The 26099-nt window shown below is 43.3% G+C and overlaps 1 protein-coding gene across 2 annotated transcripts in view; it reads left to right on the plus strand.

Moving 5' to 3' along the window:
* The first annotated feature begins 1910 nt into the window (after positions 1-1910).
* The window catches only part of ABHD12 (abhydrolase domain containing 12, lysophospholipase), an 85709-nt gene continuing 61520 nt past the window's right edge, over positions 1911-26099 (plus strand). The window contains exon 1 of one of the 2 annotated variants that reach the window (XM_060248795.1): positions 1911-2312. In XM_060248795.1, coding sequence (XP_060104778.1) covers positions 2128-2312 — 185 coding nt within the window. In that variant the 5' untranslated portion in view covers positions 1911-2127. The remainder of the gene's footprint in view (positions 2313-26099) is intronic. The other variant, XM_060248804.1, reaches the window with a different exon arrangement.

Raw genomic sequence — 26099 nt, forward strand, 5'->3', positions numbered from 1 at the left:
TAAATCACAAAGCAATGTAAATTCTTTCCCCCAAATTATGAGTTTAGGTGCACTTAACTTTTTAGGCTTGGCTTTCTCAACATGTTTGTGCATTCCAGAGAATACGTTATTCCATTCACAAGAGCATTCACTTTTCACACCCCACCATAACATGATTTAAAGTACAATTTGCTGTTTCTCATGTCATTCTTCAGACTACAATAAATCCTGGATATGGCAAACCTAACTTAAAAATTGAATCCAGTATTTTATCAGGGAGTGTGCAAAAAGGAGAATAAGGTACCAATGCAGCTCAAGGTACCAAGTTTACCCGGTAATAAATCCCACTGAAATTACATGGGTAAAACAGATCCAGGTGGGCAGCCATGTCAGTCTGAAGCAGCAGAACGAAGTAGGAGTCAAATAGCACCTTTAAGACCAACAAAGATTTAGTCAGAAAGTAAGCTTTTGTATGCATGCATACTTCTTCAGACAAGGGAATGGGGTACAGTGAGCAGAAATACATATAGCTGGTGGGTTAAGAGTGTAAACTGATACAAAATTAGGATCAAATGGCAGAATAGTATAATAAATTGGAAGACCATTTGGTCTGAATAGCATTTGCTTGGGAAACCAATAAAAGGAAAAACAGGTTTAAGATTGCAGCCTTAACATAGGGGTGTCAAACTCATTTGTTATGAGGGCTGGATCTGACAAAATGAGACCTTGTTGGGGTGGGCCATGTGTGTACTTATTTAAGATTAGGTAGCAGAGATATAAACTTTATAAAGGACACAAATACAAAGTTTAAAAAAACCCCTTAAAACATGCTTAAAACATTAGCACTCAGTCTTAAAGGTGCTTTCTTTATATTTCTCCCATGTGATCCAGCGAACTGGGCTAAGAAAGCTCTGGCTCTTTCCTTCCTTCCCCAGGGGACCAGTAGTGGGAGGAGCCTCAGCCAATAGAAGGAAGAGAGGCTTGGCTCAGTAGCTCTGCTGTGTGATTGAGACAGCCCAGAAAAGCGAGCTCTGCCTCCCCCCTTCCTCCCCAAGAGAGGAGCCTCAATCAATGGAGAAAATAAAGGTTTTGCTCTGTAGCTCCTGTGCAATTGAGTAAGCCTTGCAGAGCAAGCTGTTATGCAGAAGCAAGCAATAGAGTGGGAGAAGGAAGCAGATGACAGCCAGTTACTTGGGAGCCTGATAGGATTCAGCCCCCAAGGCCGCATGTTTGACACCCCTGCCTTATATTTAATGAGGCACAGCTCTCTATGGTGGCCAACATTACATTGACTACACATCTAAAATTAAAACACAGCTATTTGGATATGTTGTAACACATTTGTATTGTAAACAACTGTAAAAGCTTTGTGTGATGTCAAGTTCCAGGTAAGGTCGGCAAGCACTTGTCTTTGCTAACCCTCATTTAAGATGTAAAACAAATTTCGAGGCAGGTGGCACCTTTAAAACCAACAAAAGTACTCAAGGTATGAACTTCAGTCATTGCACATGTCGAAATATCTTTATTAAGTTGTACGCTAATTTGCTGCTCACCTACGTAGAGGCATCTGCCTATATATATACATACACACACATACATATTTGAATGAAACGTTAGCTTCCATTTCTATGTATCTGAAGAAGTGTGCGTGCACAAGAAAGCTCATACCTTGAATAAACTTTTGTCTGTCTTAAAGGTGACACTGGACTGAAAATTTGTTCTACTTCTTCAGACCAACACGGCTGCCCATCTGTATCTATCCTCATTTAACATGGCCACAGGTGCTACCGTGCCCGAGCTTAGATGACTGCCTGCTTAAGTTTACGTAGAGGGAGGCAAATGTTGTTATCCATTGGCGAGGAAAAGACTGGGCGGAGCAAAACATTTGTTTCCTTCATAGCTATAAGGCGATATCCGACGACGCGGTAGCCATCTTTGTCGTGGTCAAAACAAACACAAAAATGGCCCTTCCCTGGCTGTCCTCGCGTAAAAGGTCACATGGCTGAGGCCGCTCCTGATTGGTGATGGGCGGGAGGTGCTGCTAGACCTCTGGTTGCCGGGCTGTGGCCGATATAATGTAGGGAAAGGTAGTGCCGGTGGCGGGACTAGGGCGTCTTCCCTCGAGCAAGCCGAGATAGCATTGCCGGGATGAGAAAGAGGAACGAGTCCGTCACCTTGGAACATGAGCGCTTCGCCACTTCGGCGCCGGCTGCCGCTTCTTCTCCTTCCCAATCCACGCAGTTTGACAAAGGCTTCAGCCTGAGACCGAGCCTGCGTCTGCCTGGCAGCGCCTGCCCCGCCGGAGATTCCGGCATGAAGCGACCGCTTGGCAGGTGAGGGTCCCCTTCACAAGACTGCGTTGCTATAGCAGCCCGGCCTCGCTCTCCTCCCTCTCTGCCAGCCTCCCTGGCAGAGCCAGCCTGACCTCGGCCTTGTCGTTTCCAAGGTGACGGGCGGCTAAATCGAAGTCACCACTCCAGCCTTCTTTCCTTTCCCACCCACCCATTCGGACCTTGGCATCGCTATAGCAACCCTTCCCAGAGCTCCGTAATAGTTGCCTTTCGTCTAACCCCGTTAGGGTGTCTTTATGTCATCCTCCTCTTCCTCTCGTCTCGACAGAGGGTAACTCTGGACGGTATGGGGTGTGTGTGAGGCCACCCCCAATTGCGCAGTGAGGCCTGGTCTGAGGATAATACAGTTTCTGAACAGAGCGGCCTTGGCGACTTCCTTGTGTATCTTTCCCACAATGCTGCATTTGGTTTACAGGCTGCACCTGCAGACCCAGAATGGGGTGTGCAAACCTGTGGTATCATGTAAGAGCTTTCGTTTTAGTTTCTCCAAGAGGGAGAAAGCAGGTCAAATATATATGGTTCTGTGTGTATGTATGTATATATATCGAGAGCCAGTTTGGTGTAGTGGTTAAATGCGTGGACTCTTATCTGGGAGAACCGGGTTTGATTCCCCACTCCTCCACTTGCACCTGCTGGAATGGCCTTGGGCTAACCATAGCTCTGGCAGAGGTTGTCCTTGAAAGGCAGCTGCTGTGAGAGCCCTCACAGGGTGTCTGTTGTGGGGGGAGAAGATATAGGAGATTGTAAGCAGCTCTGAGTCTCTGATTCAGGGAGAAGGGCAGGGTATAAATCTGCAATTCTTCTTCTCCTTTTTAGGTGTGTTTATGTGGATTTTGACATGGCTTCTGAACTCTGAAGCATCTAGAAATACCCAAATATAAACAGATAAAAGGGTGTTTTCAGATTGGAAAAAAATCCTAAATAAAGCCTTTATTGTCATTATTCCAAAGGAGTAATTGCTAGTTTGCTGTAGCAAAAATGAGTCTTGTGACACCTTAAATACTAACAACGTTTTTCAGAATAACTTCATTTTCACTGCTAAGGTTTGTTTGAGTATTGTAGCCTTTCATTATGGGTCATAAACCTCCTGAACCAGAGTTATGGAAGGGACAGTGGCTCAGTGGTAGAGCATCTGCTTGGTAAGCAGAAGGTCCCAGGTTCAATCCCTGGCATCTCCAAAAAAGGGTCCAGGCAAATAGGTGTGAAAAGCCTCAGCTTGAGACCCTGGAGAGCTGCTGCCAGTCTGAGTAGACAATACTGACTTTAATGGACCAAGGGTCTGATTCAGTATAAGGCAGCTTCATATGTTCAATGCAGTTCTTAGATTAGAGTAATGACTTAGAGCAGGGGTAGCCAAACTGGCTTGGGAGCCACATGTGGCTCTTTCACACATATTATGTGGCTCTCCAAGCCTGCATCACCCTGCCGACTGGCTTGGAGAAGGCATTTGTCTCTTTAAATCACTTCTCCAAGCCAAGCTAGCCAGCAGTTTGGAGCACACATTTAAAGTTAAAGTTGTTTTCTTTGCACCTTTCGTTTTCCCAATCTATTTTCCTGCTAGCCTGCCTGCCTTCTGACTCTCAAAAAATCTGACGTTCATGTCTTGTGGCTCTCAAACATCTGACATTTATTCTATGTGGCTCTTGCGTTAAGAAGGTTTGGCCACCCCTGTGCTTAGAGCAGTGGTGGCGAACCTATGGCACGGGTGCCAGAGGCGGCATTTGGAGCTCTCTCTGTGGGCACATGCACTCTTCCCCCCCCCCACCCCGTGCATAAGGCTCTGGAGTAATATCTCATTGAAGCTCCTCCTCTCCCCAAACTCAGGCTCCTTCCCCCAAATCTCCAGGTATTTCCCAACCCAAACCTGGCAACCCTAACTGGGCCTTCTTCAGAGAGACAACAAGGCACTCCAACCATTTGAGCTCATGGGCACCTTTGGAATTCTGACGTGGGGGGGGGTGGGTGCAACCACAATACAGCCCCCAAGCACAACACACAGAGGAAAATTCCTTGCAGGTGTTCCTGCAGTTTCAGGGAAGGGGTTAGATGCGGTTTCAGGGAGAGACCCACTAGGGCAGGGGTGGCCAAATTTGCTTAACATAAGAGCCACAAAGAATAAATGTCAGATGTGTGTGAGAGCCCACCAGACATGAACGTCAGATGTCTGAGAGAAGGAAGGAAGGAAAATAGGGAGGGAGAGCGAGAGGTGGAAAGAAAGCAACTTGAACTTTAAATACGTTCTCCAAGCCACTGGCTGGCATGCTTGAAGAAGTGGTTTAAAGAGACAAATGCCTTCTCTAGTAGGGGCTTCAAGAGCTGCACAATGTGTGTGAAAAAGCCACAGTTTGGCCACCCCTGCACTAGAGAGATGCGTATAAGGCAGCTTCACGTTTTCATGTGGCCAAGACCTGGTTGCGTTTCATTTTTCAAAACTGTTGTGGCACGGTCCAAGCCAAAGGGAAGAAGAGAGCATGGGTGTGGGGATGGGGTGGGTGGAGAAGAGAGATTAGGACTTTGAATCAAGCACTTTTTTTGAAGGTATTTGGGTTTATTATAGGAAATGTTGGATCCCACTAATCTGGCAGAAACAGCGGCCGGGATTGCCTCTGGTTTAGGAGTGGAAAGAGAGGAACTGCAGGCTTTCTTGCTTTCAAATATGATGCTTCTGATAGCAGTATCTGAGCAGAGCTCTTTCAAGCTACAGGGACCATAAGGCAAATTGTTGATAAGCTGTTTTGAATGGTTGCACTGCTGTTCTGGTTTTCCAGAGCATCCCTGACAAGTGTTTGTCCAGCCGCTGCTTAACGACTGCCAGAGAGGGGGTCGATTGCACTGTTGAGAAACACTTCTGTTAAAAAGTTTTTCCTATGCCAGTCCTCTCCTCTGTAGCCAGCAGGAACAGCTCCCTGCCCTCCTCTTAAGTCGCAGCCCTTCTAATACTTCAAAAAAGCAATCATGTCTCCCCCCTTAACCTCCTCTTCTCCAGACTGAATATCCCCGAGTCCCTTAGCCTTTCCTCATTGGGCTTGCTCTCCATGGTTTCTTGGAAGTAATCTACAGTGAGCACTGTGGCACCTACTCTCTACACATGCACAGAACTGCAGTTTTAGTTTAAAGAAAAAAGATATTGGATTTATATCCCGCCCTTCACTCTGAATCTCAGGGTCTCAGAGCAGCTCACAATCTCCTTTATTTCCTCCCCCACAACAGACACCCTGTGAGGTAGGTGGGGTGAGAGAAGCTCTCCCAGAAGCTGCCCTTTCAAGGACAACTCCTACATGAGCTATGGCTAACCCAAGGCCATTCCAACAGCTGAAAGTGGAAGAGTGGGGAATCAAACTCGGTTCCACGCACTTAACCTCTACACCAAACTTGCCCTCCTTTCTCACATCAGACTTTCTAGTTCATACAATTCAGACTATCCCTGAGGTTTCCAAGGGTAGCCATGCTGATCCATAGTAGAACAACTAGATTCAAGCCCAGGAGCACCTTAGAGACCAACAAGATTTGGGGGGAGGACACAAGCTTTCCAGCATTAGAGCTCCCTTGATTAGATAAAAGGAACTTTGGCTCTCAAAAAACTTGTTCTCTTAGGTGCTGCTGAACTCGGATTTAGCCATATAAATCAGTTGACTCCTTTCATCAACTTAATTTATTAACTAACATCATGTATCCCCTGCCTTCCTCCGCAAAAGGACACTGAAGTGGTTTGACACACTCTCCCCTTCTCTTCTATCCTCACAATGAACCTATGAGGCGGGTTAACTTAGAGTATATTACTGTTTCAAAGTTTCCCAGCAAGCTGCCAGGGCAGAGTGGGCATATGAATCAGGACCTCCCAGATCTAATTTGGACACCCTAACCACCAGCTTCTACTAAACACACTATATTTTAATTATTCTTTCTTCCTAATGGCAAACTAGAATGATGTTTATAATGTATGTTACATGATCAAAAGTAAATTATATGGACAGGAGCACCTCTGGGAAAGGCATGTTCTCAGTTTAACCCAGACCTGCAAGCAACAGAGCAATGAACAGCCTCCATTTATTGCCTTATGACACTCTCACCATCATTCTCCCATTCTGACTTGTTACTATTTTGTTGATTTCCTAAGCAAATGCTATCCAGACCAAATGTTCTTTCAGTTCGTTAATTTCACTATGAGTTGTTTTTTCTAAACTAAAACCTCAGTATTCAGGTTAAAGTGCCGTGTTGGCACTTTGCGATAAATAAGTGGGTTTTGGGTTGCAGTTTGGGCACTTGGTTGCTAAATGGTTCGCCATCACTGGACTAGAGTAATGCTGCATAGGATTGCACTCTTATCTGTAGTTAAGTCATTTAAGTCTCTTCTCAGCATTGTATTTAATTATTCTTTTTTCCTAATGGCAAACTAGAATGATGTTTATAATATATGTTATATGAATTTAAAATGTATGTTACATTGGTTAAAATTTTCCTCTGCTTATTCGTCAGTTCTTTACCACTTCTCTCCTCCATTTTTCCTTGTTCATTTGTTTCTTGTTCCTTGTTCATTTTTCTTTGCTTGTTCATCAGTTCTGTACTATTTCTCTTCCCTATTTTCTGTTTTTCTATAACATAATAGTTTACAAAGTTGCTTGCAATTTACAAATTCCTGTTCTAATAAGAGCCTGTGAGTAAGAATAAAGATAGTGACCTGTCCAGACCACTTAGCTAAGCGGGGATTTGAGTCTAGCTCTGTCTATGATTGTGTACCAGGTTAATTGGACGTACTTCCAAGTAAGTACATACAGAATCATGGTCATAATGTACTCAAATATTCTCAGTAACTGAGCTGTTTCATATAATTTCCTAGCAAACTGCTTTCTTAACACTTGCTTGTCTTGCAATTTGAACAGAAATCGTCATAGTATACCATTTATAGTATTAATTCTCCTGCCATTACTTTTCTGTTCAGTTTCTGACCTCTTTAGAGACAGTCATAAGCATGTTTACTCAGAGTCTTTTTTGGGTATGTTCATTGGATCTTACTCCCAGGGAAGTGAAGATTGCACTTTTAGCCTTTCAGAGCATTTTTGTGTACTTGGTGATTGTCTGACAGCAAAGTGTAGAGGGTGTAAAAAAACAACACAGTGTGCAATTAGAAACATCTTTGTACACAAACCGCTGCCTTATTGTAGCCAGCTCTGTTGCTAGTGAAACAGGCCACAGTTTGTGTTCATAATGGCAAGATCATTGAAGTTTTTTTTTTAAATACAGATAATAATAATCTTGTATATTTTTAGAATTTCCTAGTTCTTATGTTTGATTAATTTTACATGATATAAGGCCTTCAGTTGTTATTGCAGCTGTTTCACCCTCCAACTCTCGGTCTCTCTTCTGAAACAAAAGAGCTGTTTGGAAATTGCATTGTTGGTAGGAAAAGGGACTCTTTGGATTTCCATGCTGGACCCCTCCTCCCCAGTTTGATGGCTTTCTGTAGTTGAATGGTCAATTAAGGGTCACATCAGAAGGCCACAGCTCCTGTGTTGTAGAACTTGCATGTCATCACAGTCTTGGATACAAAAGTACAATTGGCACAGGTGTTGCATTTCACAGAACTAATGTTCAGAAGTGTGCATTGGTTATCAAAACAAACTTGAACCAACTTTTGAAATACCAGCGGGCTTTAAAAGTTATGGGTTATAAAACTGTGGAGCTTTGTGGTTGCCTCCTTGTTCTTCCGTTATGTTTGTTATGGCACTTTTCTACCAACTTTTTATGAAATAAAAGCTGGAATTCTTTGGACAGAATAGGTGCCTTATCATGTAATCCTAAACAGAGTTACACCATTATAAATTCATTTAGGTCAGTGGGCTTGGAGACATGCATTTTAAGCTTTTAAAAGGTATAGACAAATGGACTGGTAGCTAGGTTCTTAATCTGTCCATTTTTATTCCTATTTGAACAAGTGGTTCAGCTACTAAGACAGCTTTTGTTCTTGAGTTGGTATTTGCTTTGGTTAAAACAAAATTACTGTTTTCCGTGTCCTTCAGAAATGCTTGTGTCCTTCAGAAATGCTTGAGAAGATGACCTTCAAGTCTGTTGTCTGTGTTCAATTAGCTGGCAATGCAGCTTGTTCAGCTTTATGGTTCAGACAGTTAGATATTATGCTTGAGGTGAGGTCACATTGAGCTCCATTTTTTGAATTGCTACAGGTGCTTGGAATGAAATTGTTTCCATAATGTAACTAGAAATATTTTTAAATGATATTGAAGGCTTATATATTTTGTTACTAGATTTCTGTGTACTGTCTGACTTGATTATCCTTTTTGTGCCTGATAAAGTGTTCGGTGTCAGTGCTATCTAATGCACTTTCTCCCTTCGTTACCTATGGCTATAAAAGAACAGCTTGTCCTACATCAAGAATTGCACAATGACTTGCAAGAAATAACTAGGATAAAACAGACCTTGTAACAGTAATGACTGACCCTAATTGCTGACTTTCCAAGTAAGATGCTGATCCCCAATATAACTCAGAGAGCCTCATGAACAGATTGGAGACAATCATTGTACCACTATCAGGGTGCTCAAAAAGTCTCTTGGCTTTAAAAACAAAACCCATTCTCTCTAGTTTTTCTGTTTTATATTTTTGCCTTTTCAAAACTTTGTTCCAAACTCACCTTTTCTGTGAAACAAGAAAATCACTTTCATCTTCATCCCAAAGTAAAGTTTTTGCATGTGTAGTTATATTTGGTTACACTTACCTTGCTGCCAAACTATCATATGCTAAAGTGACCCAGGTACATGCTGCAAAGCTTAAACTTTTGCATAAAATGTGGAAGTTGCTGCCAGAGGACATAGTGATGACAATAGGTATAGATGCTTTAAAAGGGATTAGACAGATTCATGGAAGATAGGTTAGTGGCTGCTAAGTGGAACCTCCACATTCAAAGGCAGTAAACCTGTGAATACCAGTGCTAGGAGACAGCTTTGGAGAAGACCTCAGTCTCTATGCTCTGTAGTCAGACCTTTAGCTATGGGGGGAGCCTTGGGGGACCAGGCCCATTTGTTCAACACCCCCCTTCCATCTGTATGGCCCCTCCATTGGAGGGCAGCCAACAAGATCCTTCTCTCCTGACCGCTGAGCAGCTGCTTCCGATCTTCTCACCAGGAAGAGCGTTCAGGCTGCTTCCTGTCCCTGGCTGGGTTTGCCATTGCTGCTGCACTTTGCTTTCCACCAAGCTGGATAGCTGGCTGGAGGAGGCTCCCGTGGGAATGGGAGGAAAAGCGGGAAAGGCACCCTGGCTTGGTTTGCACCAGTTACTGGCGGGAAGAGACTAGCCTTGACGCTGCAGCGGCAGTGGAGCCCTTGAAGCCCTGCGTGGTGATGATGCTGGCTAAGTAGCCCAGGGCAGGCAGAGCTGGCAGCTGAGTGAGCTTCCTGAGGGTGGCTGTGGGGTGGTGGGTGAGTGGTCCAGGCAGGTGACACAACTGTGTTGTGGTGTGGCTGGCATTCTGGGCTCTTTCCTCCCTCCTTCCTTCCTTCCTCTTCCTCTCTGCATCTTGCTGGCTGCAGGTGCCCAGGGGGCTGGGAGCCCTGGAGGAATTTCCAGCAGGAAGAGGAGGAGGAGCGACTTCCAGAGCACTGCCTCCATCGTCCACTCCCTTTACGGCATTCCCCCAAGCTCCTCTTCCCCAAACAGAACCACCTTGGCTTGCTCTGGGCTCTTGCTTCCCAGTTGTCCCATCCAATGATGGGGGGGCAAGCAAAAGCCTCTGGGATGCCGCCAGCCAGGAAAGAGCTTTGTTGCTGGAGGAAGGGGATTGTTTTGCTGTGGGGAGGGGGTTAATGGTGGCCCCAACCCCCAAACAAAAATTGTGTCCCAGTCCCCCCCCCCCCAAAAAAAAAACAAAAAAAAAACACTTTATATCCTGGCTATGGCCCTGTCTGTAGTTGGACCTCCAAAGGAACTGGTTGGCTGCTTTGTGAAACAGGATACTGCACTAGATGGACCACTGGTCTGATCTAGCAGGGTCGTTTTATGTGGCATATAAATAATTTATTTTAATAAAATCTTTATTTCCTTCATTCTCAGCTGAAACTTCACAAGGCAGTTTATATAATTTAAGCAGTCAAGCAATAAGAGAAAAGGAATCAATGAAATAAGCCACAAACTTTTGGTAAAAAGCCACAGCAAAACCCAAAGTAATAAAAAATGAAAACAAAAACAGAAAGGAAACAAATGTCAAAGGAGTAGCAGAGCAATTAAAAATAATAACATCAGTACAAACATAAAAACAAAACCAACCAGGGTAGATAATATGCAGTCAGGCACTAACAGTACAAAAAAGTTTGAGCAAATCAGTTTCATCTGATGCTAAAGCTTGATGCTAGCTGAAAAGCTACAGGAAAGGAGTTTCAGAGATGAGATGCCAGAAGCAGGAAAGCCCTCTCTATGGTAGTTACCAACTTTACCTCTAAAGCTGGAGGCACACAGAGTAGGGTTTGCAAGGAAGTTCATAATTGTCAAGGTTCATAAATGTCAAGGTTCACAGATTCTACACTCTTGTTTTATTTTTGTAATTTCTTTGGGTAGATATTCTTTCATGGATGAGGAAAAGTCATTTTGTATTTGAGAATTTTTACCTTATAGGCGTAAGTAGAGCCGGTGTGGTATGGTGGTTAAGAGCACTAACCTGGAGAACTGAGTTTGATTCTCTGCTACTCCATATGAAGCCTGCTGAGTGACCTTGGGCCAGCCACAGTCCTTTTAGAATTCTCTCAGACTCACAAGGTGACTGTTGTAGGAAGAGGAAGGGAATGTGATTATAAGCCACTTAGGGCAAAGAAAAATCAGGGTATAAAAACCCACTCTTCTTCTTTTAAGCAACCAAGAGGTCTTTGGAGAAGAGGAAGGAGAAAATGTAATATAACATGAGCCAAGCCAAGGAACTAGAATCCTAAAACCAATCCCCATAGCTGTTCTTTTCATCCCGAAAGTGCAGAAGTTGCAATATCCATTGGGAGTAATTATTTAGTGTTTGCACAAAGAGAAGTAAATAGCTTCATCAGCTGCTCTGTTCTGCCTAGAGACTATTGCTCAGTGGGAGACTGTGCTTTGTGTTATTTGTCGATAAAAATCCTAGGTACAAGTGTAGAGGAGAATAGGAGATGTCTCCTGAGGTGCCACTTCCAGTAAGTAGTAAGAACTGGATGGTCTGATTTGGCAACTCTTTAAAATATATGTACATGCATACGACTTCACAGGGGGAGGCCAGTTTTGTTTTATGTTGTGGAAATATGGCACTAATATGGGGCCATTTTTATTTAGATCACTTCTGTTCCAGTTTCTCTACCAGTGGGTGATCAACACAGCTTATAGAAAATTAAAATTCAATATAAAAGACTAATACTAACAGACAATAATGGCAGATTCACATTTTTAAAAAATACACTGCCCGTATTAGTAAACAGGTTTTTTTTAGCTGGCACTGGAAACCTTTGGCACTAACCAGATATTGGGGGGAGGTGGAGAATGTGCTCCATTATCAAGGCATCACCATAGGAAAAAGCCCTATGTTGCGTGGCCACTCACCTTATTTCAGAAAACAGTGGCACATGAAGTACTACTTTAGATGTTGTCCTTAGTAATATGGCAGTTGCTTATGGGAGACATAAAAATCCTTTAGTCCTGGATATTGTGTGACATTGAAGATCTTTAACCAGCACTTTGAACTGATCAAAGAAGCAAATTGTGAGGGGGGGGCGGAGCGTCGCTGGTAGATGGTGGACGCGTTTTGAAGGAGCTCCTGATCTACCCCCTTTATGTCGGCTATTTAACATCTCCAGACTCCGTAGCTGGAAACTCTCCCAATGGGACAGCAAACAAAAAGCAAGAAGAAATTAACTTCAAAAGGTGGAAAGTCAGTAGCTGAATTCTTTAAGGTGGACAGAGTGGAAAAGGTCAGTCAACCCCTTACAAGATCGAGTGCGATCATGGCCGCTAGCAATCCTCCCTCCCCGGGTCCGGTGTCAGAGGACGAGGAAGCGCCCTTATGTAAACGAGATCTAGATGGCTTAAAAGCTGATATACATCGGTTTTTTACAGAATCTTTGGAAACTTTCTTAAAGCCCATCCAATCTAGAGTTCAAGAACTCTCTGATGAGCTGTCAGTAACCGCCAAATTGGCAGAACAGTCGGCAGAGGCTGCAATGGGGCTTAAGGAAGACGTTAAATCCATGAAAAAATATGAATCGTTGCTTGAAAGCAGAATTTCGACACTGGAAAATCGTTACAGAGCGGCAAACCTAAAATTTAGAGGCATAGAGGAGGGGGAGGAGGAAACCACAGAATTATCAGTATTTATGAACAAGTGGTTGACGAAAGCTTTAAAAATGGAGGAGGGGGCATCGATCGCGATAGCGAAGGCTCTAAGACTTGGAGCACCGGCGGCAGCGAGAAGAGGGAGGCCACGAGACATTTTAGTGAGCTTTGTTTTCCCCAAAACAAGAGATGCGATTTTACGGGAGGTGAGGCTGAATGGGGCACTCTCCTTTAAAGGCAAAAAAGTCCTAGCTCTACTTGTTCTACCCCCTGAAGCCTTAATGAAACGGAGGAAGCTCAAGCTCTTTGTATCGAAATTACACTCGGCTAACGTGCGCTTTAGATGGAGCCCTTCGTCCAACATCTTAGTTTTTAAAAACGGAGCAATGTACAAGGCATCCGATATAGAGACAGGGAAAGCGCTTTTGAACGCTCTAGCCTTAAAGCTGACACCTGCAGAGGAAGAAGATTTATCAAAAGAAGACAGTATCGGAGAAACTACATTGACTGGAATTTGACTGGTCTTAATTCTACTTATGGAGACGTCCCGATTTGTTTTTCGTCTTTGGCGCCACAACCGTTAGCTTCAGAACTATGGTGGAAAACATTTTGGCGCGCTTTAAGACTACTCAGTTCATTCTTGGAATCGTTAAAGTTTAAAGTTAATGAAATGCCTGGTTTTAAGGAATGAGTAGTATAGTGGTGGTTGGTGTGATTGATGGGTGATTAATCTAGAAAGGAAGGGGAGATGAACTTTATATGGAAGAGGGGTGAACATTTATTTTAGAGTGATGTATGAGTGTATTAGCAGGGAATAAGAGCGTGTGTTTCGATTAATGAATTTGGGTGGCTGAGGGTTGAGTGGTTTAAGGTTCTTTAAGTGCGGTATTGAAGGTATGGAGCTGCGTAATTTTCGGATATATTATTGCCAGTAATAGCTAGAGTGAGTGATGAGTGCTTTGGTTAAGTGCGTGATGAGGGACGCATGCTGTAGGATAGAGGGACGGGAGTGCTTGTTTGAATGGCGTATGAATGTGGGAGAAAAGAAGGGGGGTGGGTTAAAGGGGTAAAAGGCGATGGCGTTTGTTGAAAGGAATATCAGAAATAGTAGGGGTTAGCATTCCATTCACACCTGCAGTGGTTCTGCTTAATTTATGGCCTGACTCGGGGCTCTCAACCCTGAAACAGGAATTAGTCGCGTTACTCTTGCTAGCAGGTAAGATCACTATAGCCACTTATTGGAAACAAGTCAATAGCATTCCCCTTCAGAAGTGGTGTAACAAAGTTTGGGAGGTATTAGTCCAAGATAAGTTAACAACCAGTATTATTTTGCTAGATAATGTAAAGGCGGGAGACTGGTTCCTACAAAAATGGCTTTGTTTTCTTGATTACGTGAATAGCAATGACACTATATTCAGCAAATTACCAGCAAAGTATATGAATTTCACGATTTACTAATTTTTGATTTGGTATAGTTTAATGCGGATGGGTGTATTGATATGTATGATGTATAAGATATATGCCTGTATAAACGCTGACGGAACATGTTTATTCTAAATGGAAGTGGCGGGGTTTTCGTTTGGTTCCCTATGTTGGGGTTTGTTATTTATTTGTAAACTCTTAATAAAATTTAAATTATAAAAAAAGAAGCAAATTGTTAACCATTTTTAAATTTTGCCTCGTTTTCCCCATGAACTTCATGTTCCCTATTTACGTTACGTGGCAATGAGCTTATGGTTTAAAACAGGGTTTCCCAAACTTTTCTTTCCTGTGGCCTTGTTATTTTTACACTTCTCCTTCATGGCCCACTAAAATTTGGGGGTGGAGCCAGGAGACTTTGGGGGTGGAGCCGGGAGACAGGAATTATGTCATTTCCTGTGGTGTCAAGGACCAAGTGATGTCCCTTCTGGGGCACACTGAACCAAAATTCCACCTTTTCCTGTGATGTCACTTCCAGGGCACTCCCCCAAACCTGCCTCTTCTTCGGAAGTAAATTCATTTTCAGAAAAATCTCTCTGAAACTCATGCTGAGCCAAAATGGGGGTGGAAAGTGGGTGGTCCTCTCTTTTCACCCCCACAGCTGCATGCACCTATCTGTTTGTGTATTCTTCTCCAGCTTGCAAGCACTCCTAATGCCCATGTTCAATTGCCTGCACCACCTACACATCCCTTCCTCAACAGCACTGGCCAGTGTATGCAGTTGGGAGTGCTGTTGCCATTGCCATCAGGAATGCCAGCACTATGTACCACTCACACTGGGCCCTGGCAGCTGCTCTACCTCAAAATATGCTGACACATTTAGTAGGCCCTTCCTTCAGCTGCTACTACTGGAACCCTGCCTCAAGCTACAACCAAGCTTGCTTGGTTTCAAGAAAATCTTTTGACAGCTATTTTTCATACTTTTCTTTGGTTGAAACATGGGGAAATTGCTGTGAAAGGTAGCAAAGAATTGTACTGCAATTAATGAATTAATTTCAAGTTATATGTTTATACAAGCTTTTCTGCAGTTATCCCAAAAAGGATATTTATGAGCTTGCAGCTTTTTACTGGCTGTGTTTCCCATGCTGTGCAGATATTTAGCCAGTGAACTACTTTATCTTTTTTAATATCTACAGGAGGAGTTTAATTTTGGTGTCATACAGCTGTTAAAAGCAGGACCGGTAAAATGGTGCCAAGTTCATAGTACCATCTCTTCCAGTGCTGTTGAGATATACCGCAGTAATCTCCAATAATCTCTTTCTGCCCCACACCTCTTACTCTCACTCACTCACACAGAAATCTCATAAAAAGGCCACCTGGCTACAACTGGGGGTGCGAGCTTTTCATTGGCAGAGCTCCTATGTATGCAACAACAGTATGATGAACAGAAAAGTTTCATTCAGTAAAAATGGAAGGAAAGAAAGAAAGAAAGAAAGAGAGAGAGAAAGAGAGAAAGAGAGAAAGAGAGAAAGAAAGAAAGAGAGAAAGAGAAAGAAAGAAAGGGAAAGAAAGAAAGAAAGAAAGAAAGGGAAAGAATGAAATGGAAGGAAATGATATTGGATTTATATCCCACCCTCCACTCCGAAGAATCTCAGAGCGGCTCACAATCTCCTTTACCTTCCTCCCCCACAACAGACACCCTGTGAGGTGGGTGGGGCTGGAGAGGGCACACAGCAGCTGCCCTTTCAAGGACAACCTCTGCCAGAGCTATGGCTGACCCAAGGTCATGCTAACAGGTGCCAGTGGAGGAGTGGAGAATCAAACCCGGTTCTCCCAGATAAGAGTCCACACACTTAACCACTACACCAAACTGGATCTCCAATTTGAACAAGAAAGACTGACTGACAGAAAGAAAGAATGAATAAAAGGGAGGGAGCGGGAGAGAGTTGGAAACAAAAAGACAGAAAAAAAGAAAAAGGAAATAGGAAGAAAATGGGAGGGAAGAAGTGAAAGAAAGGAAGCGAAAAGAAAGATAAAAGAAAGGAAAAGAAAAGAAAAATGGAAACAAAGGGGATGGAAGCAACTCACCTTTAAAACTACTGACTTTCTGCACCGTGCAGCTTGACCCGCCGAGCCTCTCCCGACATCGGGAAGCCTGGAGGCCATCGCGCCGACGTGGCAGGCCCCGCCGAGCTCTGCCTGCAAGCGGGAAGCCCTGAGGCTGCTGCACAGTCACAGCAGGCCTCGCCGACCTTCTGGGAGCCCGCCACAGATGCAGCAGACCCTGCCGAGCTCTGCCCGGCATTGGGAAGCCCGGAGGCCGTCGCGTGGACGTGGCAGGCCCCGCCGAGCTCCTCCTGGCAGCCAGAAGCCCGGAGGCCGCCGTGCGGACGTGGCAGGCCCCACCAAGCTCCACCCAGCATCAGGAAGCCTGGAGCCTACCTTGCAGATGCGGCAGGCCCTGCTGAGCTCCACTCAGCAGTCAGGAGCCCGGAGGCCACCACACAGATGCAGCAGGCCCTGCAGAGCTCCTCCCAGCATCAGGAAGTCCGGAGGCCGCCACACAGATGCGGCAGGTCCCGCTGAGCTCCACCCAGCATCGGGAAGCCCGGAGGCCACCACGCAGATGTGGCAGGCCCCGTTGAGCTCCACCCAGCATCGGGAAGCCCGGAGGCCACCACGCAGATGTGGCAGGCCCCGTTGAGCTCCACCCGGCAGGCAGGAGCCTGGAGGCCGCCACGCAGACGCGGCATGCCCCGCTGAACTCCGTCTGGCATCAGGAAGCACGAAGGCCACTGCGCAGACACAACAGGCCCCGCTGAGCTCTGCCCAGCATCAGGAAGCCCGGAGGCCGCCACGCAGACATGGCAGGCCCCGCTGAGCTCCACCTGGCAGCCTGGAGGCCGCTGCGCAGATGCAGCAGGCCCCGCTGAGCTCCACCTGGCATCAGGAAGCCTGGAGGCCGCCATGTGGACACGGTAGGCTTCATTGAACTCTGCCCTGCAGCGGGACATCGACGGAAGGCCCTCGCAACCTGGCATAGAGCCTTCTGTGGCCCAGTGCTGAGTTGCACCCCTGCAGATGGGAAACACCGTTCTATATGACAGCTCTTGAAGATGGTGATCATATCGCCTCTCCTCTGCCTCCTCTCCAGGCTGAATATGCCCAGCTCTTTCAACCTTTCTTCATAGGACTTGGTCTCCAGACCCCTCACCATCTTCGTCACCCTCTTCTGGACCTGTTCCAGCTTGTCTATATCCTTCTTAAAATGTGGTGCCCAAAACTGAACACAATGCTCCAGGTGAGACTTTACCAGAACAGAGTAAAGCAGTACCATTACTTCAATATATCAGGTGTTTCAGTTAGATTGAAGTGCATAGGAATGCTTGCTTATCTTACAGAAGATTACCTGACTATTTCACAGAGCAATTTAATCAGCCCCAGATAATTCTTGAATTGTTTCTTTTTGATCATTTTCTAAAACAGGTCTGTGTTCAGTTTTAATTCCTTGATTTTTAATTCCTTGATTTTTATATCATATCCTGTTTCCATAATGTCTTTCAGTGAATCACTGAAACTCAATATAAGGTGATCAGTAAATACTACTTGCTTCTCTTGGTCCCAAGATTACTCCTCCATATAATTTGTAGCTGCATTTAAAGCTTTCAATAAATATATAGGGCAAGTGTCAAGAGACAACTGTGCCAGGTACCACACACAAACGGTAGATTCTGTTAATGTACAACTTAACCTTAATATTCTTATAACAACTAACAAATTTGTGTTGCCTCAGGACCCAAATAAAGACACGAGACCATAGCATGGGTTTAACTAGTTTATTAACATTAGTTGATCTACATGATCAGTTATTAACTATGCTAATACTTAATGCGGTGGGCTGCATCAGGCAGCCTAGCCGTGGCTTCCTTTGTTTTGGCAAGTCCACCCTGAAGTGTGTTTCTGTTCACCAAGTAGCAGGAGTGGCCCCATGTCCAGAAAATGTTCTTAGGTGAGCTTCTAACAAATCATCTCCTTTACTGGATAGGGTGGCAGCATTAGAGCTGCCTACCTTCTCTGCATTGTTTAGTTTTTCAAAATGTAGATGTAGCCCCGCGGGTGTCAAACTCATTGGTTACGAGGGCCAGATTTGACACAAATAGGACTTTGTGGGGCTGAGCCATGCATGCCATTAAATGTAATGCCAGGTAGCAGAGATATAACCTTTATAAAGGATACAAATATATTATTATTATTAACACAAAGATATTATTTCTTACTTAAAATACAAACATGCTTAAGACTCCTATAATACTTTGTTTAAAATGGAAAGGTGGGGGAATAGTGGGATTTGGCAATGCAATTTTTAAAATAAAACATCAAGAAAAAGCACAAAGATCACAGCAGAAACTAAAAATATAAACTAAAAATATAAAATGTTCTGAGCCTAGGGAAACATGAAATGGCTGAGCATTGCAAGCTTCTCCCCCCACTCCACCCCCATCTATTCAGATTGGCAATGGCTCTCCAGTGTAATATCCCACTTTGGCTGTGGGTTCCCAGGTTAGAGTACTCACTAGGCACCAGTTCTCAGGTCCATTCAGCAGACAAGCTGGCTCAAAGCATCCACCCTTTATTTGCAAGCAGCTTCAACTGGCCACAAACGCTGCAAAAGTGAAACTACTTGATCTCCACCCCATTTAAATGCATTGCAGCACAGACAAAGGTGCAAGGAAAACATGGAATAGATTTTCCATTAAAGTCTCTGGGCCCAGATAGATCAGTCTATCTGAGCACAGAGACCTAAATGGAAAATACATTCTGCTTTTTATTTGCAGTTTTGCAATCCTAGAAGAGCTTCCAGCTGAATCAAGCAAAGACAAGTCAGAAGGAGCTGGAAACATCATTGGCAGCCTCAGAGCTTCAAAGGGTGAGGGCGGGGGGGGGGGAGAAAATTGCCACAGATCTGATTGAAGCCCTTGGTGGGCTGGGTGTGGTCTGCGGGCTGGGAGTTTGCCAGCCCTGATGTTGCCATTCTGGATCCATGTGGCAAGAAAACAACTCAACAGGTCCCTCCACACCCTACAATGGAGCTGAACCTTTTAAATGAGCAGGAATTCATTTGCCTATTAGGCCACACCCCTGATGGCCACACCCACATTGTTTCACACGGCTTTTTTGTGGAAATGGCTAAGCAGGAGCTCATTTGCATATTAGGCCACACCCCCGACACCAAGCTAGCTGGAACTGCATTCCTGTGCATTCCTGCTCAAAAAAAGCCCTGCATGCAACTATATTCATTCTTCACTGCACAGAATTAAAGGAAACAAAAAAACTTGTACTCCACTCAGCCACTCAATTCATCACTCAGTCACTAAGACCTAAGAAAGCTCATCCTTGCAGCTCTAAAGCTCCAGCATGCTCCTCTCTTGCTTTTGGCAGCAGACAGCAAAAGCCTGCAAAGAACAGGTGAGGTTTACTTATATAGCCCTTTCAATGTGACTTCCCATTGGATGGCTGCTATTCAGCTGACCAGTCACTGGGGCAGATCGAGCCACAGTTTTACAGTTGTGAAAGCTACTTTTCCTGTACCTATTTTGTCAGGCATTGCATCAAGATATCTTCGCTCCACACTACCAAAAGCCTTTTCAGCATCAAGAAACATTTAAGACTAGTAGTATTTTTTCTTCATTTCCCTTATAAAATTTAAAGATCTTAGCGGGTAGCCTTTGATAAATCCTGTTTGGTGTATGGAAATGTGTACAAAATTGAATTAATACTTCTGGACATAATAGAAGTCATAATTTAGAATTTTTGATTCAACTGTGCAATTGTTTTGTGTGCACAGAATTTCTTAGACTCTTCAATAGGCTTTAGATGCTTGTAGTAATTTCCAAGTTCTTCAACTGCATGAAGGGAAACAACAGATGGCCTTATCATTTCGGGGTGGGGTTTGTTTTTTTAAACTTTTCAGATTTGTAAGCTATCATTTTCTGGGGTTATTTGCAAATTTAAAATATTTGTACTAGAAAACAGTGTCTTAATCTGGGTCGTATATTTTGAGCTGTGTATATGTATTAATATATTATTCCAAGAACTGTTTTATATTGTATATGCTCCAGTTTTGTCTTCAGTATTCTCCTTAACTGTGTGTATGTGTGTTCTTACTAAGTGATATATAGCATTTTAAATAAATCTCTTAACAGCAGATATCTGCTATCCTGTTAATCTGGCTTCACTTGTTAGCATTTATTTAGCTTTAGTAACCATATTTTTCACTATAAATTTATTTCTGTGGGGGAACACATCTTCCCTTACCAATCTGTGCCTTCTTCTCTCTAGACCAGGGGTGTCGAACTCATTTGTTATGAGGGCCGGATCTGACATAAATGAGACCTTGTCAGGTCGAGCCATGTCGGGTCGGGCTAGGCCATGTGTACCTATTTAAGATTAGGTAGCAGAGATATAAACTTTATAAAGGACACAGATAAACACAGTTAAAGATTTTTTTAAAAACATATCTTAAAACATGCTTAAAGAAGCACTTGGTCTTAAAGGTGTTTTCTTTGTACCTCTCCTGTGCAATCCAGGGAACTGGCAAAGGAAGCTTTAGCTCTTTCCTTCCTTCCCCAAGGAACCAGGAGGGGGAGGAGCCTCAGCCAATAGAAGAAAGAGAGGCTTGGCTCTCTTTCTTCTATTGAATTGAGAGAGCCTGGCAAAGCAAGTTGTGATGCAGAAGGAAGCAAGAAATAGGGAGAAGAAAGCAGATGACAGCCAGTTGCTGGGGGGCCTGATAGGAGCCATCCGGGGGCCTGATTTGGCCCCTGGGTCACATATTTGACACCCCTGCTCTAGACATTAAAACTTCTACTGAGAACTCAAGAATGGTATATGTCAGGGGTAGCCAAACTGTGGCTCTGGAGACAAATATGGGTCTTTCACACATATTGTGTAGCTCTTGAAGCCCTCACCTCCCCATCAGTCAGTTTGGAGAAAGCATTTCTCTCTTTAAATCACTTCTGCAAGATGCATTTCTTTCTTTAAATCACTTCTCCAAGCCAAGTCAACTGGTGGCTTGGAGAATGCATTTGAAGTTAGTTGCTTTTTTTCCCATTTCTCTCCCTCAAACATCTAATGCTCATGGCTTGTGGCTCTCAAACATCTGATGTTTATTCTATGTGGCTCTTACATTAAGCAAGTTTGACCACCCCTGGTATATGTAGAAGGGGGGAAAATGTGTCTCTGTCGTAGAGCATCAAAGAATCCCATGCCTAGTCCCCAGCTTTTCCAGCTAAAATGATCAGGTTGTAGGTGATATGAAAGATCTCTGCTTGGCAACCAAGAGAGCCAGTACTAATCTCAGCTGACAATACTGATTTTGATAGACTAACCATTGGGATTAGTGTAAAGCAGTTTCATGTGAGGTAAATCAGGAAATGCTAGATTGCAAAATGATTATCTACAAAAGGCTTTCTATCACTGAATATGGCCATCACAATCTCTCATAGCACTGTTTCAAAATGCCTTAGTAATTTGTTATCTTTGGCATATTTAGGTGGTAGCATGAAACTGAGTAGAATAGAATGCTTTTATGTACACTCAAAACACCTTTATGAAGTTTGATCCAGGAGTAGAAACCAGCTTCTCTTCTAAGGAGAGAACTAGATTATCTTCCTCTATTTTTTCATTTAATGAACTTATTTTGCAGTTCGTTAATTCAGTTTCTGTATAACCTAATTAATTTGTCCTTTTTCTGTGGATTTTAAGCAGTTGTGTCGCCGTGGTCTTGGCATTGTGAGACCTGACGTTTCGCTAGCAGCTGTGACTGGCATCCTCAGAGGTGTAACCCAGAAAACTGGAGTTCTCTCTGAGTCAGATTGAGAAGAAGTTGGTAGGCAGGTAATTTATATCTACTCAGGCAGGTGGGGTAGGGCTGAGTCATTATCTTGTGGGTGCTTCCTGGGCTGACTCAGCCCTACCCTACCTATCTGAGTAGATATAAATTACCTGCCTACCAACTTCTTCTCAATTTGACCCATAGAGAACTCCAGTTATCTGGGTTACACTTTTGAGGATGCCAGTCACAGTTGCTGGCGAAACGTCAGGTCTCACAATGCCAAGACCACGGCCACATAACTTGGAAAATCTACAACAACCAATGGACTCTGGCTGTGAAAGCCTTTGACAACATATAGTTCATTAATTGTTCTTATGCCTTTAACATGGACTTCTATGTTATGCAGTATTAGTTGATGTGAGGTCTCATAGGCTAAATAAAAATGTAATAAAATAAACAGCTTTCTCCTTGATTAGAACCCTCGAAGTGGCAAACACCTAAAACACTTTTTTTTTTTAAAGTAAAACCTATGTGTTTACAAAACAGTTGTCAAAACATAAACAGGAGAAAGTGTCATTATGGGAAGGCAAAAGGAGGAAAAATCTTAGCCTGCTGATGGAAGACGATGGAGGGAATAGGTGAACCTACCTATGGATGGAATTTTTAGTGCTGCATCTGAGAGTGGTTGAATAGGTTCATATGGGAGTAGACATCTTTTAAGGTGTATGGTGGTTCCAAGTCATATGGGGTTTTAATCCTCAATACCTTTAATTGGGCCCAGAACCAAATTGGGAGTGTAGATGTTACAAGACTGAGTGATATGATGCCCGTGGCCCACTCTAGTAAGCATTCTTGCTGCATCATTCAGCATCTGCTGTGGTTTCCATTTTGGTCGCTCTTAAAGAGCAGTCTTTTTAAATCTTTGTTTTGACTTCTCTTCCATTTGCTTCAGTTTATGTAATCTTGTCTTCCATAACCCTAATTATCGCCCCACCCCAATTTTTGTTCAGGTATATACAATCCCTTTTACAAATTTTCCTCCACGTGTTCCTATCCAGCTACTAATAAACCCTAACATTTCCTGCAGCAATAATTTCTTCTAGTTTACCATCTGGGTGTGGAGCAGGTATCACTGTGTGTGTGGAAGTGGTGAGGGTATTTGTGAATTTCCTGCATTATGCAGGGGGTTGCACTAAATGACCCTGGATAATACTTCCAACTCTATGGTTCTATGATTCCTGATAATGCTTATGAGTGCCTTTATTCATGTTGGTTTCCATTATCAAAGTGTAGCAAAATTTTTGTCTTTAGGCCTGTTTTGTTTGTATATTATATATATAATGACCTGTGTCACCTGCTTGCTTCTCACATGACTAGTCAAACTGTGTTTGCAAAGGCTTTTTAATGTATTTAAGCCTGTGGAGGCCAAAGGCATAAGACATATTCTCAGACTGTCTCGAAATTCTGCAAAGTCAGTATTTGTGGTCTGCCTGCCCTGGAAGAGGAAGCAAAACCTGTAGATTCCAGACTAGAGTCAGTAGTTTTTAGAAAAAAGGTAAAGGTAGTCCCCTGTGCAAGCTACCTGAACCAGTTTCCACTGGGATCGAGCTCAGGTTGTGAGCAGAGGGCTCCAACTGCAGTATTGCAGCTTTACCACTCTGCGCCATGGGGCTCTTATTAGTTTTTAAAAGAAATATGCAATTTTTACAGTAGAGTTTCAAAACATTTAGATTGGGAATGAGAAGCTGTTCTGAGTATCTACCTGCCTGAGTTTTTTATGGTGTTTTGAAGGGCTTTTTTTTTGTAGAAAAAGCCCAGCAGGAACCTCTTTGCATATTAGGCCACACCCCATTGCACCAAACGAGCGGGAACTGTATTCCTGTGCGTTCCTGCTTTAAAAAGCCCTGCAAAACACCTTAAAACCTCCCTTGTTTTGTTTAAAAACTGTCTTGAGCCTCTTTAGGAGTAGCAGGTCTTATAGGAAAACATTCTAAGCTAAGTTCTCGTTCAACAGAAATTAGTAGTGTCTAGTTATGATTAATAACCATGTGTTCTTGTCTGAACTGTTTGAATAACAAAGTTGTCTGGTAGTCATATGTCTGTTAATTAAGTCTTTTCTTGTTGATGTTTTACTCTTCTGTGAATTATTCTAGCAGCTATTTGGTTTCAGATTTTTCTAACCAACTGTACATAAACTTGTCCACACCCTATCCTCTGATTGCATGGATTCGTCTGGTATAAACCTCAGTTTGAAAACTCTGCATTAAATGAACCTGATAAAGTGTGGTGGGGTTATGATAAGTGTTCCCTCTAAGCTGAGTTAGTGTGAGCTAGTTCACAGATATTTAGCCTCCAGCTCACACATATTTTTGTCTTAGCTCAGGAAGGATGACCCCAGAACACACTAATCTATTCAGTAGCTCACAACTTTAATGCCAGCTGCTCACAAAGTAGAATTTTTGCTCACAAGACTTTGCAGCTTAGAAGGAACATTGTTTGTGATGTGGAATTTTCCCATCCTGCATTACTACCACTACTGGAGAATAGATTGAAAGACAGTAGATTTATACCCTGTCCTTCTCTTTGAATCAGAGACTCAGAGCGGCTCACAATCTCCTTTATCTTCTCCCCCCACAACAGACACCCTGTGAGGTGGATGGGGTGGAGAGAGCTCTCCCAGAAGCTCCTTTCAAGGACAACTGCTGCAGGAGCTGTGGCTAACCCAAGACCATTTCAGCAGCTGCAAGTGGAGGAGTGGGGAATCAAACCCAGTTCTCCCAGATAAGAGTCCACACACTTAACCACTACGGCAGACTGGCTCTCTAAGAAGTTTCAGTAGTAATAAATTTCATTGGTCCCTTTGAATTGGTCCCTTTGGAGGAGAGGGCACTGGAGGCTTACAGTATTTTGTAATATTTTCTTTATCTACAATATTTACTTTATTTTCCGCACAGGCTTGTGTAGCTTTTGTGTTGCTGCTGTGGCTGTTAAGACAGAGCAACAGTGATTGGGCTTCCATGTAGCATATTTCTCTGGTATTTGTTGTTGTTGTTGTTGTTATTTCTATCCTGCTGTCCCTGCAAGTGGCTTGGGGCGGGCAGCAACATAATTGAAAACATTAAAAACAAATTAGCATACATTCTAAAACAATTACACAATTTAAAACAATTTAAAAGATGTTGAGGTATAAATCACAGCATACTATTAGCCCATAAACCAAACAAAATGAAATGGAGTCAAGTAGAAATGGTGTCAGCGCTCCATACAGGCAGATGGATGAGCTGACATTGGCAGGGAGACCGGATACTTGAGCGTCCACTGCCTTAACTGAAAGTCTGGCGGAGCATCTCCATTTTGCAGGCTGTGTGGAACTGCAACAAGCTTAGCAGGGCCCTGATAGTGGCTTCAGGATTCTCTGGTAGTGTTTAAAAATATATATATCAGTGATTTATGGTATTATATCAATATACCGTTCTACAAAATATGCATCAGCGTCTCTGGTTTCCTTGCTTTTATTTTTTTTTTAAATGATGTTTCTAGCACATTTTGTGTCTGCAAAGAAAGGGGCTAGAAACTTTTTTTAAAAGGAGGTGGGAACTCAGCAAACCTGATGCATATTTCAGTGTAATGATATATTGACATTAAATTGCTGTCATAAAAAAGGGGTGTGTGTGAAATGGCTACTGTTGGTGGGATTAGGAAAATCTGGACCTTTTCACCCACATGGCAGCCACTCAGGTTTTGCTATGATATTTCTCAAAACTTCAGAGCAAAGCAGGTTTGAGAAAGACTGGTGAAAAGCCAAGGAGGTGCATGTTGCTAGCCACCTTGAGTCTTCATAGAATGGGCGGGATATAAATCTAACGTAATAAAATAAATAAATAAAGATTGTACACAATGTTGGTAAAGCAGGAAATATCCCATTATTTCAAAAGTCTCAAACTCAGGGCAAATAACTCATGTAGAAACGCCCATAGAACACAGGTGAAAGATAAACAGATCTGCTACCCTGGAGCAGAGGCAGCTTGTACCCCACAGTCTACCAGAAACTCAAACTGTTATTTTCAGAGATATATGCATCTGGACTTTCCCCTCATATGTAGGGGGGTGGGAGTGACGCCTCACCAAATCCAGAAGGGTACTTGGACAAAGCAATTTCCTAACAGTTGACCCAACAGGGTTAGGTACTATTAAGAGTTGTTTAGAAATGTAACCATTGTTAACTGA

This window comes from Heteronotia binoei, chromosome 1, assembly GCF_032191835.1.
Source record: "Heteronotia binoei isolate CCM8104 ecotype False Entrance Well chromosome 1, APGP_CSIRO_Hbin_v1, whole genome shotgun sequence".
Classification (NCBI taxonomy): Eukaryota; Metazoa; Chordata; class Lepidosauria; order Squamata; family Gekkonidae; genus Heteronotia; species Heteronotia binoei.